We start from the raw sequence: 19,622 nt of genomic DNA, 5'->3' as shown, positions 1-19,622 counted from the left end.
CAGGAGAATCGCATGAACCCAGGAGGCAGAGGTTGCAACGAGCCAAGATCGTGCCACTGCCCTCCAGCCTGGGTGACAGAGAGAGACTCTCGTCTCAAAAAAACAAATTACTTAGCCTAAACCAACGAACCCAAGTAATCTGACTTTGGAGTCTGCACTAAACATGTTTGAACAGAGCAAAAAGAAAGATGCAAATGGTCCTCATTTACACAGGGTACTATTGCCAGGAAGAGGTCACAAAGACAATCTACTTATATCAGAGACCAGTATTCTACAGTAGGGAAAGGAGAACAGCAAAACATAAAAGGCTTTCAATAAGAACTTTTACCTTGAAAAATTAAACCCAAATATGTAGCGATAACTTGATGTTGTATGAAATACCAAGTAAGTTTTAATAATTATCTGATAATTTTTAGTAAAAACAAAGAATGATGCTTTAGAAGAGAATAATTTCAATTCAAAGATGAGAAAGTGCTCGAGAAAAGCAAAACTTTTAATAGTTTTACAAAAATAATCCTCCTTATGAACATGCCGACATCTTAGATATGATCATGTATCATGTATGGTGGAAAAATTCCTATACAACTTCATAAACGCAGGAAGCATCAGGGACTAAAATAACACAATCTCAGATGAGGGGACTTCACACCCATCCTTCCCATACCCACCACCAATAAAGACATTTAAGAGTTCAGCAACAACAATGACAATTGGGCAGATTGACACAAGAAAATGTCTAAACCTTCCATCACCTAGCAGGATAATTCTGAAAATTCATTGTGCAGGTAAGACAGGTAACTTTTTAAAAAATGCTTATTTCTGAACACTGCACTGAGGGTGGACCCCCAAAATCAGTTTCAAGAGCATGAGATAAGAGGCCTACTCTTATATCAACATTATCTACTCTGTCCTTTACAAACTCCCTGCTCATTCTCTGCATTTGCCTAGGATATTCACTCTATATGAAGTATCTTTTTCCTAGCTGATTCTACTTGTTCAAATTTTATTGACTACCTGAAGCCATTTTTGATTACTTTGTTATTTGCCTCATCTGAACTCTCGGATCATTTACTCTATGATATGCAGTTCAGCACTTTGTAACATGTGGTAGTCTTATGCCAGTCTAATTATTGTCAAAGATGTAGATCCTGTGTTCTAACTCACATAGGAACTTTTTTTTTTTTTTTTTTTTTTTTTTTTTTTTTTTTTTTTTGAGAGACGGAGTCTCGCTCTGTCACCCAGGCTGGAGTGCAATGGTGCGATCCTGGCGCACTGCAACCTCCACCTTCAGGTTCAAGCGATTCTCATTCCTCAGCCTCCTGAGTAGCTGGGATTACAGGCATGCACCACCATGCCCAGCTAATGTCTGTATTTTAGTAAAGACGGGGTTGGTTGTCCAGGCTGGTCTTGAGCTCCTGATCTCAAGTGATACACCCATCTCGGTCTCCCAAAGTGCTGGGATTATAAACATGTGCCACCGTGCCCGGCCTCACATAGGAAACTTCTTAGAGCAACTTAAAGTTGTTCAACTATGTTATATGTCTTTCTTATGTTTTACTAAGTCTACTACGGTAAAACATATACAATTATTATTAAAATCATCTTAAGGACTACTAAAAACAAGGCCAGAATATAAGAAATAAAATATTGAGAGCCTATTAACAAACTCAGCTTGTGTGTGATTTCAGGGAATGGAAAGTTGAGTCAAAAAAAGGAAAGATTTTAACAGCTTTCTGTGGATTTTATTATAGATTTTATGTGGAGTAATCCACAGAATATGTAAGACTAGTAGGTACTAGGCACTCAAAAAATGTTTATCATACATATACTTTTGAATAGTTGTCAAGAAAAAAGCAATTTTAAACATGGCTTACATTACACAGAAATTACCTGGTTTAAGGGCCATCATGTGACCTGAGAAGTTTTGAGAGCTTGATCTATACAGACTGAATGCTAAACTCTTCTACCACATTATAATCCTTTGTCTATTCTTAATAGATATTCAAGTCCTCAAACATACCTTACCCTATGCCTGCACCTTTTGAATGTTCTCATTAAACCAAGGAAGTCTTGGAACTTCCTTAAGATTACGAGTCTGCCTTGCCAAGCTAAAGGTATGTAACAATACATATCTATAGTGCAGATAAAACAAGAATATACTAGAATGTGTCTGCTCTGAAAAAGCATCCCAGCTCAAATAAGTTTAGAAAACAATAAATCAAAGCTAAACAACTCTTTTAATGAAAGGACTTCTCAGAGCCCCTAATTTGCTGATCCATACTAAGGGCATTGGTATTTGATATTATTTACCTGTAAAGAACTTTTTTCCAAGACACACTAACCAGAGAAAAGCAATAACCTCTGCACGTATTGGTTCCAATTTCTTGCTCTGGCTCATAACTACCCATATAATCACAGAAAAATGTTGTACACCCACACACAAATGTGTACATATTACCAGATGCAAAAGTCTCAAACCAATAATCTGAACTCTAAACATAAGTAACATAAGTAAACATAAACAACTCTAAAACATTAAGGGAGCTCCATATCCTCTGATTGACACATCAATACCTCCTCTTGGATCGTTCTCTGCTCCTATCTCTAGAACTGTGCCGACTTCTCTGGTGGCTACGGCTGCGGCTACGGCTGCTGGAGCGGGACCTGTGGCGATGGCGTTTCTCCCGAGATTTGGATCGAGTTCTCCTCTTGCGTTCACGTGACATGGAGCGAGATCGATGTCTGCGATGCTCTCTGGACCTGGATCTACCAGACGAGATTAGATTCTGTTTTTATCTTTGTAATTACTACATTTCTCATTTATTAAAGGCTTTTCTTTAAAGAGAAACTTTTTTTCAGTAGTCTTAATGTCAATTATATTCCAAGTCAGTTAAATCTACACCAAATTGCTGGTGTGTTAATAACTACATACTAGAATTCAAAATAAAACTTAATAATTCTCAGCCAGGCGCCGTGGCTCACATCTGTAATCCCAACCCTTTGGGAGTCTGAGGCAGGAGGATCGCTTGAGCTCAGGATTTTAAGAGCAGCCTAGACAACATGGCAAAACTCTGTCTCTATAAGACATACAAAAATTAGCTGGGCACAGAGGCATGTGCCTGTAGTTCCAGCTACTCAGGAAGCTGAGGTGGGAGGATCACTTGAGCCAGGGAGGTCAAAGCTGCTGTAATGACCTGTGATCACACAGCTGCAGTCCAGCCTGGGCAACAGAGTGAAATTCTGTCTCAAAAACAAAAACAGGACACTGATAATTCTCAGAGATCAATCAGGAATGTATAAATTTATATCAGAAATAGTTTTTCAAGTGAAAGCAACTTTCGAACCACTACTATATGCCAGGGACTATATTATCTAGATGTGTTATGAATTTAATTGCACTTAAATATCTAGAACATTTTTTGTATTCTCTAGAAATTAAATATGTACCTGACAGACCTGGATAGAAGGGAAGAGAAGAGATGAGGAAGCATACGTCAGGATAAATTACTCTCTCTCTCAATTAGAAGGGTGAGATAACCATAGAAATACGTTTTTAATGCCCACAATATGCATGCCTAGTCACAGTGTAATCAAAACAGAGTAAGGGCCAGGGGTGGTAGCTCACGCCTTTAATCCCAGCACTTTGGGAGGCCAAGGCAGGATGATCACCCAAGCCTGGGAAGTCAAGGCTACAGTGAGCTGTGTTCACCCCACTGCATTCCAGCCTGGGCAATAGAGAGCAAGAAAAACACAGTAAGACAGTTCTCTATTCAAGGAGCAAAGAGTTTGGGAGAAAGAAAACTTGCGAAAATCATTTTTGAAAACTTGACTCAGATTGCAATAACAAAATGTATTTCTAATGAATACACAGAAATAGAGAAACAAAAAACATTCTGAAAACCCAGAAGATCTACGATCAAGGTGCTGGCAAAATAAAAACATTTTTTGAAAAGAAACCCACAAGGTAAGACACTTTTATAGCCTCCACCAGGTCACAAACTAACTTGTGGGGTCGGTGGGGGTGCGTGGGGAGGGTGGAAATGGCATGCAGAGGACATAAACATTTGACAGGAAACAAAGGCATGCAATTTTGTTAGAAGAGTCACTTTATGATGGAAATGTTCTCAACTGGATTATGGTGATAGTGCACAGCTTTAAATTTGCTAAAAAATCACTGACTTCAGAGTAAATCATTTTTAATACCTCAATAAAACAGTTAAATTTAAGTCACTTTAAGAATGTGAGGTTTGCTCATAATTTGATACAGCAAGTTCAAAATCGTATTATACATACGACATAGTTTACAAATACAGTTTATGTTCAACTGATTAACAATTCTTAAAGACATTCAGCTTATACCAACATTATAGTCAAACAAAGGTACATGACATGGATGTAGTTTTAGCCACTCTTAAAAGTAGTATTTCTGGCTGGGTACAGTAGCTTGTGTCTGTAATCCCAGCACTCTGGGAGGCCACAATGGGAGGATTGCTTAATCCTTAAATGGAAAGAGTTCAAGACCAGCCTGGACAACATAGGGAGACTCCATATCTACAATAAATTTTTAAAAATTAGCTGGACATGGTGGCACACCCCTGTGGTCCCAGCTACTCAGGACAGAGTGAGACCCTGTCTCAAAAACAAAACAAAATTAAAACAAAAACAAAACGTATTTCCACAGCTGAAATAATTCCAAAAGGAAGCAGAGGGAAAAGATATAAAACTCAATATAAGTTTTATCAAATTATATTTCGTTTAACCACTCATTTTGAGTTGTTAATGAATGCTTTTTCTTCCAATGTGTAACTTTATTCATCTTTTAAAAAATTCTAGGTAATTTTTTCATCCAAAAAATATTCACTAGGTATTTTTGCACTGTTCTAGGTACTATGGGAGGTTGAGAAGCAAAATAAAGTTCTTGAACTAAACTTAGTGCTTATACTATAGAAAGGGATCTATACAGGTTTGTAGGCAGTAAATAAAGGTATGTCAGGTGGTTAAAAAAAAAAAAAGATCTATTGCTGGACACGGTGACTCATGCCTGTAATCCCAGCACTTTGGAAGGCTGAGGCAGGTGGATCACTTGAGGTCAGGAGTTCAAGACCAGCCTGGTCAACATGGTGAAACCCCCTCTCTACTAAAAATCAAAAAAAAAAAAAAAAAAAATTAGCAGGGCATGGTGGTGCGTGCCTGTAATCCTAGCTACTAGGGAGCCTAAGGCAGGAAAATCACTTGAACCTGGGAGGTGGAGGTTGCAGTGAGCTGGCATCGTGCCACTGCACTTCAGCCGGGGTGACAGAGCAAGACTCCATCTCAAAAAGAATTAAAAGAGGTATTACGTAGGGTGGAGTAAGACAGAGAAAAGAGTGGAAATATTTATACCGAATAAGCACGGAAGGCTTTTCTGATAGGGTGGCACTGAAGCAAAGCTGAAAGAAGAAAGGCAACAAGTGAATCAGCCATCTCAGAGAGGAGTGCTTCAGGCTGAGGGAACACAGATGCAAAGTCCCTGAGGTGGGAAAAAGCTCAGCATGTCGAAGGAAAAGACCAGTGTGGCTGGAATGAAGTGAGCAAAAGGAAGTAACATCAGGGTCTTACAGGCAGGATGACCAGATACTTTATCATTCAAACCAGAAGGCTCTGAATAAGTTACTGAGTGTAACGAGAAGCTATTAATACATATTCTGAGATAAAAGACATAAACCAGAACTAGCCCAGGGCAGTTTGGGCTATGCCAAGCTTGTCCAACCTGCAGCCTCCAAGCCGCATGCTGCCCAGGATGGCTTTGAATACAGCCCAACACAAATTTGTAAACTTTCTTAAAATATTATGAGATTTCTTTGCCATTTTTTTTTTCCAGCTCATCAGTTAATCATTAGTGTATCTGATATGTGGCCCAGGGAAGCCAAAAGATTAGACACCCCAGACCACACCATCACTCTATGTAAAAGCTTTGGTAAAGATGTTAACTTCTCTTATGAATGAGATGAAAAACCTTTGGAGAGTCAGAGGGCTGACGTGATGTATTTCATTTTTTTAAAGGGCTTATCCTGGCTGATGTGTGAAAAACAGAATGAGGTGAAGAAGGGGAGTGGGCAAGCACAGAGAAGTAAGGAGCCCAGTTACAAGGCAAACGTACTATCTAGGTAACTGGACTAGAGGAGTAGAAATTAAATATCTGGCCCAAATACCTAAAGATGTTCTATGTGCAATACTTTATGTTTTCAACAAAGGGACCAGCTTATATTAATCAAACAGTAAACAAGAACAGTATCACAGTTTAATGTTTCTACTTATCATGCTAGATCAAAGAAAATCACCAATAATAGAAATTAATGGACACAACAGGTCCCACTTATTAATGTTCTTTAGTTTTTCTGTGTTTTAGGCAGAAACACCATTGAAAGATTTAGCTAACAGAACCATAAGTTTTTTTTCTTTTTTTTTTTTGAGACGGAGTCTCGCTCTGTCGCCCAGGCTGGGGTGCAGTGACCAGATCTCAGCTCATTGCAAGCTCCGCCTCCCAGGTTCACGCCATTCTCCTGCCTCAGCCTCCCGAGTAGCTGGGACTACAGGCGGCCGCCACCACGCCCAGCTAGTTTTTTGTATTTTTTTAGTAGAGGCGGGGTGTCACCGTGTTAGCCAGGATGGTCTTAATCTCCTGACCTTGTGATCCGCCCGTCTCGGCCTCCCAAAGTGCTGGGATTACAGGCTTGAGCCACCGCGCCCGGCCAAGTTTTTTTTTCTTTTCTTTTTTTGAGACAGTCTCACTGTCACCCAGGCTGGAATGCAGTGGCACAATCTCGGCTTACTGTAACCTCCACCTCCTGGGTTCAAATGATTCTCCTGCCTCAGCCTCTCAAGTAGCTGGGATTACAGGAACCTGCCACCACATCCGGCTAATTTCTGCATTTTTAGTAGAGATGGAGTTTCGCCATGTTGGCCAGGCTGGTCTCAAACTCTTCACTTCAGGTGATCAGCCTCCCAAAGTGCTGGGACTATAAGCATGAGATACTGCGCTCAGCCAGGTTTTTCCTTCATAAAAACAAATTCTCTACTTTTTAGGGAAAAGTTCTTGGGAAATTGTCTCTAGAGCTGAGAACTCAGAAGATTTCTAAAAGAAGATGTGATCTGAATAAGAGGAATGGTAGAATTTGGAAAAGACTGAGCAAGGGCATTCTAGGTGGGATTGGATCCATGAAGAAAAGCTCAACGACTGGAATGAGAGTGGCAAGTGAAGAATTGAGAAAGAATGATGAAAGTACAACACATTTCCCTGCCTTTCTCAGACAAAAAAAATGTATCACCAACTAGCAAAAATGATAAAGAAAGGTTTCAAACCCCAAATATTAATGCTGAAAGTCAAAATAAAGTATTGTCTTGCTCTTTAAGGCTGCAAATGCCTCTGAAAACTTTCTGTGATCACTGTATAAAGGAATGGGTAATAAACTCACATAAAGTCAAGACTGCAGGGTATACTAAACATTTTGGTTTTGCTTAACCTATCAATCAAAATTTTCTCCAACTATTAACCTACTTATGTTTTCAACAGCTACAACCTCTTAGAACATGTTTCCTAAATGTACCACCCAAATCGATTTTTAAAAAATTAATCATTTTACATCTCTACTCTGAGCATCTAAACGACTTAAATTTTTTTTTTTTTTTTTTTTTTTTTAAGAGTCTCGCTCTGTTGCCCAGGCTGGATTGCAGTGATGCAATCTTGGCTCACTGCAACCTCTGCCACCCGGCTTCAAGCAATTCTCCTGCCTCAGCCTCCTGAGTAGCTGGGATTACAAGCGTACATCACCGTGCTCCGGCCAAAAAAAAATTTTTTTAAAGGACCATTTAATCTACAAAAACTACCTTTGAAAAAGACAACTTCACTACTTATACCTGTCTTATGTAATACACCTACCTTTTCGGATTCTTGCTGTGTGATCGGGACCTAAAAAAAGAGTATGTATTTTTAGAACAGTGGCTATAAATAAGAAAACAGTCCAATGTTACATTATATTCTTCCTGATTTCTAATGTTTAATTTTATAAATACAAGGCATGTACCTATGCACATAAAATTTTCCAAAATACACCACAAACTCGGCAGATTTCTTCACCTTGCTGGGTTTGCTTAACTCAGAATACCTGGCTCTTAAAGAATATGCTCCTAGGAGATTAAAACAGTACAGGTTGAGTACTCTGAAACGCTAAGGATCAGAAGTATTTCGGATTTTTTCTGTATTTTAAAAATTTTTACATTTTTTGTTGCCCAGGGTGGTCTTGGAACTCCTGGATGCAAATGATCCTACCACCTTGGCCTTCCAAAGTGCTGGGATTACAGGCGGCCGATTTTTTTTCAAAATTTGAAGTGTCTGCATTATAATTCACTAGTTCAGCATCCCTAAATCCAGAAACCAAAACCTGAAATGCTCTAATAAGCACCTCCTTTAAATGCTGTCAGCACTCAAAAAGTTTCAGATTTTGAGGCTCACTGGATTTGATTTTTTGGATTTGGGATGCTCAACCTATATATCACAACTTGCTAATTTTTCAGAAACCACTTAACTGCTTGGAAAAATTATTTTATATCTGTCATTTCTTTTTTCTCTTCTGGGAAGAGTGAAATTCTATGGTCTGAGATCTATATACTCTTGGAGCTACAACCTCATAATATAATCTCTAGAACACCTAGTTCAATTTTACAACATGTTTCTTCAAATGAAATGAGATACTCTACATAAGGCACTTGTCACATTTCCTAGCACACAGTTAACACTCAATAAAATGTAAAGTGAATATTATGGTTAGTAGAACACCACAGGGATTATTTTTTTGGATGATACATAGCATTGTTGAAAGCATGGCTTTGAGATCAGCCAGATTTGAGTTTTATTTCTGGTTCTACAATTCACTGTCTGTGTGACCTGAGTAAGTTATATATCCTCTCTCAGCTTAGTCTGTCACTAGCAAAAGAGGGATACTAATATAAATTTTACCGGGGTGAAGTGGGGGTGGGGTTTATAAAGATTAGATGAATATGGATAAATTCCTTACTACAGTGCCTGGCATACAATAAGCACCCAGTAAATGACTGATTTTTTCGTTTATCCCATCTTGTATAATTTTATACTAGTTTCTAATTTCCTCATCTTCCGTACTTCCGTATTTAAGCTCACAGATTCAACAACTTATTTTAACATTTCTGAAATTTGCATTGTATAATCACTGTCAAAAGAAACTTGCCATTTGGCAAACAAAAGAGTAAGATGTGATATACTTTTTAATCATCTACAACTGTGAAAATGTAGTCCTGCAAATAAATTTTGTTCCACGTTACTGTCACCTCAATTGAATCTTAAAATGAGATTCCCAATATTACTGAAAATTCCACTTAAATATTAGAATTAGTGGGCAACATTCCCATAAGGACTAGTGTACACAAAAGAACAAGTAGATAAAAGCTCTGAGGTAAACTTTATGGTAAATGAAGAACTCTCTCTCTCTTAATAGAGGACTGACATCACTTCCCCTGAAAAGGGACCATATAGACATATAGTTTTGTTTCATTGTCATTATGGTGCAAAAAGATTACCTAATTATAAGCCATGTAACATAAATTCTGTTTAAACTTCTTGAAATATACTGAGTATAATATGCTCAAAGATTGAAGGAAGTGAGCATAACCTAATACTACAAAGGGTTTTAATTAGCTTAAGCACATCTGCTAACTCTGAAGAGAAAGTATTTAACTTTCAGACATTTAAATGTAATATGGGCCAGGCACGGTGGCTCAAGCCTGTAATGCCTGCACTTTGGGAGGCCGAGACGGGCAGATCACGAGGTCAGGAGATCGAGACCATCCTGGCTAACATGGTGAAACCCCGTCTCTACTAAAAAATACAAAAAACTAGCCGGGCGCGGTGGCAGGTGCCTGTAGTCCGGGCTACTCGGGAGGCTGAGGCAGGAGAATGGCGTAAATCCGAGAGGTGGAGCTTGCAGTGAGCTGAGATCTGGCCACTGCACTCCAGCCTGGGCGACAGAGCGAGACTCCGTCTCAAAAAAAAGAAAAAAATAAAATAAATAAAAAAATAAATGTAATATGATTCAGGGAACACTATAAATTAGGACTACAGGCAAATCCTTTGTGATATAACTGTCCATCCTAAAGCTGCTGAAAAAGTTATAAAGATGAGTTACAAAAAAATGTTGCCACCATGATGCTATGTGATTTTAGCTGCCAATGGGTAAAAGTGACTCAGAAGAATGTTTAGACATTCCAAATACTAAGAATTATAAGATTTTATCAATTAATGAATACCAATGTAAGAGGAATTATATACATTGAGGTATTACTAATAGACTTTTTAACAGGTTATGGCTCCTAGAATTGAGGAAATAACGAACCAAAGATCAATGTAAAATAAACCCTTCAATGAAACAACCACCCTTAAACCTTTTATTCACAAAATACATCATAAAAAAATAATTCTATGCTAACCTGGTGCAAATCTAGTCCAATATGAAAAATCAAAGGGCTAGAAAAGGATTTTGTTATAAATCTTACAAGATATGAAGCATTCTTTATTCACTCTTCCACACATTTTAAAGGAAACCACATTCCGTTAAATGGCCAAGAGTTATGATACTTGTATAATTAAACATTTATATAATTCGCACAGTAATATTTTTTAAAGTAAGCAGAAGTTTCCCACATCCCATAACAGATTTATCACCATCTAAAATTTAAAATCAATTGTATCTCTTTTTCAAACCAGAGATTCAACTTCAATTACTTGGCCCATTACTCCATACCTCCTCAGCTTCTCCCTTTCTTCTCTTTCTCTTTCTTCTCTTCGTTTCAGCCGTTCCTGGTTTCTTTTCTCCTGCTTCTCAGCTACGACTCTCTTAAAAATGGTAATAAATGAGGAGCATATTTACTGAGTCCATTCTTAATCAGCTTTATCCTAAACTTTACATTATCTGGTTTCTAATATAGTACAACTGCTGTCAAAATCTGTTTAATAACAATTCAATTTGAATTACTGCCAGAAATAATCATTAGGCTTACAAGTCTTCTTTCCATCATCTTTCCCCACTTTGTGGAAAATGTGTAAAATTTCACCTTTCTCCATGATTTCTATTTTTTTTTTTTTAATGAAAACAAATTATTTTAAAATAGAGACAGAATCTGGCTATGTTGCCCAGATTGGTCTACAACTCCTGGGCTCAAGTGATCCTCCGACCTCAGCCTCCCAAAGTGCTGGAATTAACAGGTGCGAGCCACTGAGACCAGCCTACGATCTTACTATTATTATTTTTTTAGAGACAGAGTCTTACTCTGTTGCCCAGACTGGAGTGCAGTAGTGCCATCTCAGCCCACTGCAACCTCTACCTGCCAGCTGCAGCTACCTGAGGAGCTGGGATTACAGGCGTGCATCACCACACCCAGCTAATTTTTGTATTAATATTTTTTAGTGGAGACGAGGTTTCACCATGTGGCCCAGGCTGGTCTCCAACTCCTGGCCTCAAGTGATCTGGCCACCTTGGCATCCCAAAGTGCTGGGATTACAGGCATGAGCCACCATACCCAGCTCCATGATTTCTTTCTTTCTTTCTTTCTTTTTTTTTTTTTTTTTTTGAGAAAGAGTCTCGCTCTGTTGCCCAGATTGGAGTGCAGGGGCACAATCCCAGCTCACTGCAACCTCCACCTCCTGGGTTCAAGCGATTCTCCTGCCTCAGCCTCCAGAGTAGCTGGGACTACAGGCACGCACCACCACACCCAGCTAATTTTTATATTTTTAGTAGAGACGGGATTTTACCATATTGGCCAGGCTGGTCTCGAACTAATGACCTTGTGATCCACCTGCCCTGGCCTCCCAAAGTGCTAGGATTACAGGCGTAAGCCACCATGCCTGGCCTTTCATGATTTCTTTTCTTTTCTTTTCTTTTTTTTTTTTTGAGACAGAGTCTCGCTTTGTCGCCCAGGCTGGAGTGCAGTGGCGCGATCTCGGCTCACTGCAAGCTCCGCCTCCCGGGTTCACGCCATTCTCCTGCCTCAGCCTCCGAGTAGCTGGGACTACAGGCGCCCGCCACCTCGCCCGGCTAATTTTTTGTATTTTTAGTAGAGACGGGGTTTCACCGTGTTAGCCAGGATGGTCTCAATCTCCCGACATCGTGATCCACCCGCCTCGGCCTCCCAAAGTGCTGGGATTACAGGCGTGAGCCACCGCGCCCGGCCCATGATTTCTTAGTGACATTTCCAAGTCACTTCTACAAGATTTTCCTCCTCTGTTTTCTAGTATTGTCTTGTATTTTTTTAAAAAAACACCAACCATTATAAATCATTACAAGTTCCCATGCCCTGTGATTTCTAATATGGAAATATTTAGGTCACTTCCAATTACCATCCTGCTGCTGCTGCTTTTAAAGATATGAGTAAAATGCTTGAGTTCTGTTGCTAGGTCTGTATGTGCAGACTCCCAAGTAGGAACCACTGGAGTTTTAACTTGGAGCCCAATAACTATTTGCTATAGTGACTCTTTTCAAAAATTTTTTTAAAATTACTTGAGATCACCCTAGCTACTCAGAATACTGAAAAGAGCCCACTGTTACCTGCGAATCTGGAGATGTACATAGGCATTTTCTGATTCTACATTATTTTAAATGCTATGGACCTTGAGTTAATTCCAGTGATAACAGTTACAAAGAAAATGACTATCCCATGTTTCCCATCTGTCAGCTAGTCCTCAATTCATAGAAAAACACTACAGTGCCACAATTCTTAAAAAGCTATCAGCATATTAAAAGGTAAATAGATTATATCCACCAACACTCATCTTTATCACTTCAGAAATACCACCAAATATGATAAAAATACCACCATGTTTATCCCCTCTAAACAAGAGTAAAAACTCTGTTGTTTTCCTCACAAAAGCCTATATATTGAATAGTGATTGTCCCTTTAAAAAAATATATAAATTTTTTCATAAGTCCTTTCTGAAGTGGAAGCAGGAGCGTAAAATAAAACTAGAGATTCTGCAAGCTTGTTATTTAGTAAAGAATTGCAAAATATTTCAAATTAATATTGGGCTCATTTTCTCAAACTTCTTATAAATATTGTATTAATATTACATTCTTATTGACCTTATTGAAAAGAACGATAACAATGAAATTTTATAGGACTCTATTAGAAACTAGTTTGAAAGATTCCTAACTCAGTGTCACATCTAATATAAAATGGTAACTCCCAAAATAACAGAATAATATTTAAGTCTGTTTCTCAGGCAGCATCCACTAAACCAACTTGAATTTCCATCTGTAATCCTACACTGTTTAGTATTCATCATTAGATTACTATATTACTGAACCATAGTCAAGAATATTGTACAAAAAGACAACTGATACAGATCAAAAGAACAAGAGGATAAAGTGAGGAATATTTTACCAATGTACCTTTAATTCTTCAAGCTTCTCTCTTATTTCAATAAATCCCAGGTGTAGTTTACCCCCAAAATGATCAGCCAGTCGTCTGTCATTATCATGAAGTCCTAAATAGGCAGAGCAGACTTCACAGACTCGAAGTTTCTGCTGTTGAAAACTGGAAGCTGGCATAGAATTCCGATAAACTTCCTAAACAAAAGTGAGAAAAACAATGACCATATAAATCTTACTAAAAGTCATCCAATTAAATACAATATACTATGCTTCTACCAAAATGTTTTCTAAAGAATACACAAAAGCAGCCGGGCATGGTGGCTCACGCCTGTAATCCCAACACTTTGGGAGGCCAAGGAGGGTGGATCACGAGGTCGGGAGTTCAAGATGAGCCTAGCCAACATGGTGAAACCTCATCTCTACTAAAGATACAAAAAATTAGCCAGGCATGGTGGTGTGTGCCTGTAATCCCAGCTACTCGGCAGGCTGAGGCAGGAGAATCGCTTGAACCTGGGGAGTGGAGGTTGCAGTAAGCCGAGATCATGCCACTGCACTCTAGCCTAGGTGACAGCACGAGACTCCAGCTCAAAAAAAAAAAAAATTACACAAAAGCATGGCTATTTTGTTATGAAAATTATAGGTTCCCTTTATCCCCATCCTCTAACCTTAGGGCCTCTCTCCACTGGAGTATAAGGAAAGAAATAATAAACATGAACAGAAATCAATGATATAGAAAACAAGAAAACAGTAAGATCAGAAGACTGGTTCTTTGAAAAACAAAATAAAACTGACCAGCTAGATCAATCAAGAAAAGAGAAGACACGAATTGCAAACATTCTACAGATATTAAAAGAGAACATTATGAACAACTTTATATCAATAAATACAACTTAGAAAGATTTTGTGAAACACAAATTTACCAAAAGTAATTCTAAAAACAACAACAAAAACCGGCCAGGTGCGGTGGCTCACACCTGTAATCCCAGCACTTTGGGAGGCTGAGGTGGACAGATCACCTGAGGTCAGGAAAGCAAGACCAACCTGGCCAACATGGTGAAAGCCTGTCTCTACTAAAAATCCAGAAGATTAGCCAGGCATGGTGGTGCACGCCTGCAGTCCCAGCTACATGGCAGGCCGAGGCAAGAGAATCGCTTGAACCCGGGAAGCAGAGGTTTCAGTGAACTGAGATCGCACCACTGCGCTCCAGCCTTAGAGAGTGAGACTGTCTTTAGGAAAAAAAAAATGGCCTAGCACGGTGGTTCACTCCTGTAATCCTAGCACTTTGGGAGGCCAAGGCAGGTGGATTACCTGAGGTTGGGAGTTCAAGACCAGCCTGACCAACATGGAGAAACCCTGTCTCTACTAAAAATACAAAAATTAGCCAGGTGTGGTAGTGTGGGCCTGTAATCCCAGCTACTTGGGAGGCTGAGGCAGAAGAATCGCTTGAACCTGGGAGGCGGGGGTTGCAATGAGCCGAGATGTGCCATTGCACTCCAGGCTGAGCAACAAGAGCGAAACTCCATCTCAAAAAAAAAAAAAAAGGCTGGACTTGAACTGAACTCAAGCGACTGCCTCAGCCTGTGGAATAGCTGGGACCAAAGGCACACACCACCCCAACCAGCTTTTTCTGTGTTTTGTTTTTGTCTTTTAGTTCAACTTCTCTTTAATAACTGTTCAATAATTTCCATTCAAATACATGTTCTTAGAGAAGTATAGATATTAAAGTTTCATCTACTACTTTTTTTTTAAAGTCTTACCAAATTAAGCAGAATTCGTCTACTACTATTAAGAATTTACCTCTGCTTCTCTTTTCTTTGCCCGTGCTTTCTCTACTTCATCCATTACTTTCTGGGATTCTTCCACATTCCCTTCAGCTCCTAGTTGTTCCACCTTGGCTAACAATTTACCAATTTCTTCATTTAACTCATGAACACGTTCTGCCTAAAAAGAAATAAAAAAAGGTCATGAATAAACAAGAGAATGAATTTTAAACTTCAAGATATTTCGGAACTGCTGAGAAGAGACTTGTTATCTAAGGCAATATGAGGTTAAAGAATGCTTTCGGAGCATATCCCAAATGAACTGAGACATCAGGATGTTCCGAGCCTGCCTGCCTTACCTCAATGAAGTCAGGGCTACTACTGAGCCCAATATAACTTTCTGTCCTCTGGCGAGGTGGTGTATTCCTAGTTTAAAATACCGTTTCTTCCATGATCTGGCCCTTTGTACTTTTCTAAACCATCTCTTACTACTCCTCTACCTCACAACATAATCTATAGTTTCCCAAACTTACCCTGTTGTTTTCTACCTCTGTGACTTTGCATATACTCTTCTTTCTGGGATGGGATCCCTTACCTTTCGTCTGCCTACTGAATGTTCACTCATTCCAACAAGATCCAACTCAAGGGTCATTTCTGTAAAGCATTCCTAACATTCATTGCATCCCACCCCCCCTTAAACACATCAGCAAACATGGCCATACTCTCTCCTTTGTGTCACCTTTGTATCTTTTTTGACAGTTCCTTTCATAAATATCATACTACTTTAAGGACAGTTAGCTGTATTCCCCATATTTGTATCTCTAGTGCTCAGCAAATAGCCTAGGCTCAAATATGAGTTAAAGAAATGAATTGGTGGATCAAGCTCAGGACTCCAACAGATCTGACTTATTGCTAAACCAATTACTATTTGTGTAATTTTGGCCACATTACTTATACCTGAATCCATTTCCTCATCTAAGAAGTACAGACAGTACCTATCCCACAAAGTTGTGAGAAATGAGAAAATACGCCTTGTATGTACATTGCATAGCACCTTACTGATTTTCAGCATACTTGCCTGGCAACTCCACTTTGAGTCCTTAGCTTTCCACTGAGATTAACTCTTGCTTTGGGAAAGAATACATTCCTCTTCCTTATTACTATTATCATCCTAGCAACTTAGTTCATTCTTACTGTTCTAATGGCACATAAAACATACATATAATCATTATCTTGGGCCACAAAGTCTTTGCTGTATGGCCAATTATAATATGTTAGCAAAGAAGGTTTTAATTTTTTGTTGTTGTTATTGTTGTTTTTGAGATGGAGTCTTGCTCTGTCCCCAGGCTGGAGTGCAGTGGCACAATTTCAGTTCACTACAACCTCTGCCTCCCGAGTTCAACCGATTCTCCTGTCTCAGCCTCCCCCATAGCTGAGATTACAGGCATGCACCACCATGCCTGCTAATTTTGCAGTTTTTGTAGAGAAAGGTTTCACCATGTAGGCCAGGCTGGTTTCAAACTCATGACCTTAAGTAGTTCACCCACCTTGGCCTCACAAAGTGCTGAGATTACAGGTGTTAGCCACTGCACCCGGCCGAAGGTTTTAGTTTGGTATGAGTTTCCTGTGTCCCAACAAACCAGTTTACTGGTTTAATTAATAATCTTTACTTCTCAAATATCCTTCAACCCAAGATATTTCTTCCCTCAGTGAGAGTCCTAATTCTATTATTACTATCCTCCCTCTCTACCAAATGGTATTTTCCTTTAAATACATTACTGAACAACTAAACTGTTGTCCAAAACTCTTTTTCCCTGTATCCATGTCCTTGACCATGTAATTGTGTACCATCGTACCCTGACTCTGAATTTGGCCATGAACTTGTTTTGGTTATTGAGATGGTAGCAAACATGACCAAAGGAGAGGCCTGTGTGATGGGGCTTGATGCTTCTGCACCTCTGCCACCACCATGAGAACACGGCCAGGCTAGCCTGGCTGGGCATGGCTCTGCATCCACCAGTGGACTGCAAGGCATGTGAGTAAGCCCAGCTGAAACAAGAATAACTACTCAGTCAAGTTCAGCCTAAATCATCGACTGCAGAGTCATGGGCTAAATAAATACTTACTGTTTTAAGTCACTGAGCTTTGAGGTGGTTTGTTATACAGCATTTCTGTAGTGATGGATAACCAATACAACCAATACAACTCAGGCTCACTTACAGATCTCTTCCAACCATGAGATACTAGATCCTTCGTACTTCAGGATGCCCATCTTTCCAGTCCCCATCTTCAGAGAACTTTTAAGAAAAGGCTGGCTAAAAGCAACACTTTTCTCAAACGATGGAATCTATTTTCATTTGCATATACATATCTGAACACCATATTTTAATACTGTCATCTAAACTCCACCTGGGTAACTCTTTTTCTCCCATTCTACATTTTCATAAAACACACTAGATCATACTGGAATATAATTATGTTGTAATAAGTCATCAACAAAATGCAATATCGAAGACCTTGTTTGGATCCAAATCGACTCTATATAAGAAAAATAAACATATACTGGATAACATTAAAAAATTACTGTTAACTTTATGTATGTATTACTGTGGTTATAATTTACAGGTGAAATATGACATTTAACATTTGCTTTTAAAAGCAAATAAAAATACTGTGGTATATCTGTACAATGGAGAAATAAAAAGGAATGAACTGATACAAACAACTTGAATGAATCTCAAGAAAGTTATACGGAATGAAAAAGGCCGAATCTCAAAAGAGTACACAGGATTTCATTTATATCAGAGACAGAGAATAGGTTAGTGATGGCCAAGGTGAGAGATGGGGGTGAAGATGGATGTACGTATCAAAGGGGTAACATGAGGCAGCCTTGTGGCAATGCTATAGTTAAGCATCCTAATTGTGGTTGCAATTACACATGTGATTAAACTACAGAGAGCTGGCCAGGCATAGTGGCTCATGCCTATAACCCCAGCACTTTGGGAGGTCAAGGTGGGCAGATCACTTGAGGCCAGAAGTTTGAGATCAGCCTGGCCAACATGGCGAAACTCTGTCTCTGCTAAAAATAAAAAAAAATAGCTAGGAATGGTGACGAACGCCTGTAATCCCACTTACTCAGGAAGCTGAGGCACGAGACTTGCTTAAGCCCAGAAGGCGGAGAATGCAGCGAGCCAAGATTACACCACTGCACTCCAGCCTGGGCAACACAGCAAAACTCTGTCTCAAACAAAAACAAAAACAAAAAAACTGCACAGAGCTATACAAACAGACATGCATATACAAATAAACGCATGCATAACTGGCAAAATCTGAATAAAATATAAGGATTAGACCAATGTCAATTTATTTGATATTGTACTACATTGTGTAACATGTTAACATTGGGGCAGGCAAGAGAGTATACAGAATTCCTCGTATATGTCTTTCCAATCTCTTGCAAATCTAATTATTTCAAAATAAAAAGTTAAAAGGAGTCGAAACAATACTTTGTACTAATGAAATGATTAAAATTCTTACCTTTGCTGCTACTTCAGCACTAATCTCTTCTTGAGTTTCTGCTAATCTTTTCTTGGCCACTTCTGTTCTACGATCACAATCTGCAATGAATGACTGCAGATGATCCATGGCCTACAAAGTTTAATTAAAGACAATTACTGTCAGAAAGTCGACTTTATTCAGAAATATCTTCATACAAAAATCACATTTTGCTTTTTAAAATGCTACCATGGTGGGGCACGGTGGCTCACATCAGTAATCCAAGCACTTTAGGAGGCTAAGGCAGGCAGATCACTTGAGGCCAGCCTGGCCAACTTGGCGAAATCCTGCCTCTACTTAGAATACAAAAATTAGCCAGGTGGGTGGTACACATCTGTAGTCTCAGCTACTCGGGAGGCTGAGGCACAAGGAACACTTGGGCCCAAAGAGGTTGAGGCTGCAGTGAGCCCTGATGATGCCATTGTACTCCAGTCTGGGTGACAGAGCGAGGTCATTTAAAAAAAAGCAGCAGCAGCTGGGCGTGGTGGGTCTTGCCTTGCACTTGGGAGGCCGAAGCAGGTAGATCACCTGAAGTCAGGAGTTTGAGACCACGCTAGCCAACATGGTGAAACCCCGTCTCTACTAAAAATACAAAAATTAGCCAGGCATGGTGGTGTGCGCCTGTAATCACAGCTACTCAGGAGGCTGAGGCAGGAGAACCACTTGCACCTGGGAGGTGGAGGTTGCAATGAGCCAAGATCGCACCCCTGTATTCTAGCCTGGGTGACAGAATGAGAGCGTGTCTCAAAAAAAAAATCACTTGAGGACATGGAGAAATGTTCAGGATTCATTTGCAAATAAAAAGCAAATTACAAACGTTATGCAGTAAGATCCCAATTTTGTAAAATACAGACAGAAAAATCTGCTGCAAGTC

General features: G+C 39.4%; 1 protein-coding gene across 9 annotated transcripts in view; it reads right to left on the bottom strand.

Annotated features, from left to right (window-relative positions):
* LUC7L2 (LUC7 like 2, pre-mRNA splicing factor) overlaps nt 1-19,622 on the bottom strand; it is a 66,946-nt gene that overhangs the window by 3,147 nt on the left and 44,177 nt on the right. For all 9 annotated transcript variants that reach the window (XM_073009389.1, XM_073009392.1, XM_073009398.1 and 6 more), the window contains 6 exons: nt 18,731-18,841; nt 15,231-15,374; nt 13,452-13,628; nt 10,812-10,903; nt 7,919-7,948; nt 2,575-2,766 (listed from right to left, as the gene is read on the bottom strand). In XM_073009389.1, the coding sequence (XP_072865490.1) occupies nt 2,575-2,766; nt 7,919-7,948; nt 10,812-10,903; nt 13,452-13,628; nt 15,231-15,374; nt 18,731-18,841 (746 nt within the window). The remainder of the gene's footprint in view (nt 1-2,574; nt 2,767-7,918; nt 7,949-10,811; nt 10,904-13,451; nt 13,629-15,230; nt 15,375-18,730; nt 18,842-19,622) is intronic.

Source organism: Chlorocebus sabaeus, chromosome 21, assembly GCF_047675955.1.
Source record: "Chlorocebus sabaeus isolate Y175 chromosome 21, mChlSab1.0.hap1, whole genome shotgun sequence".
NCBI classification, from domain to species: domain Eukaryota; kingdom Metazoa; phylum Chordata; class Mammalia; order Primates; family Cercopithecidae; genus Chlorocebus; species Chlorocebus sabaeus.
This window is presented reverse-complemented; position numbering and strand designations above follow the sequence as displayed.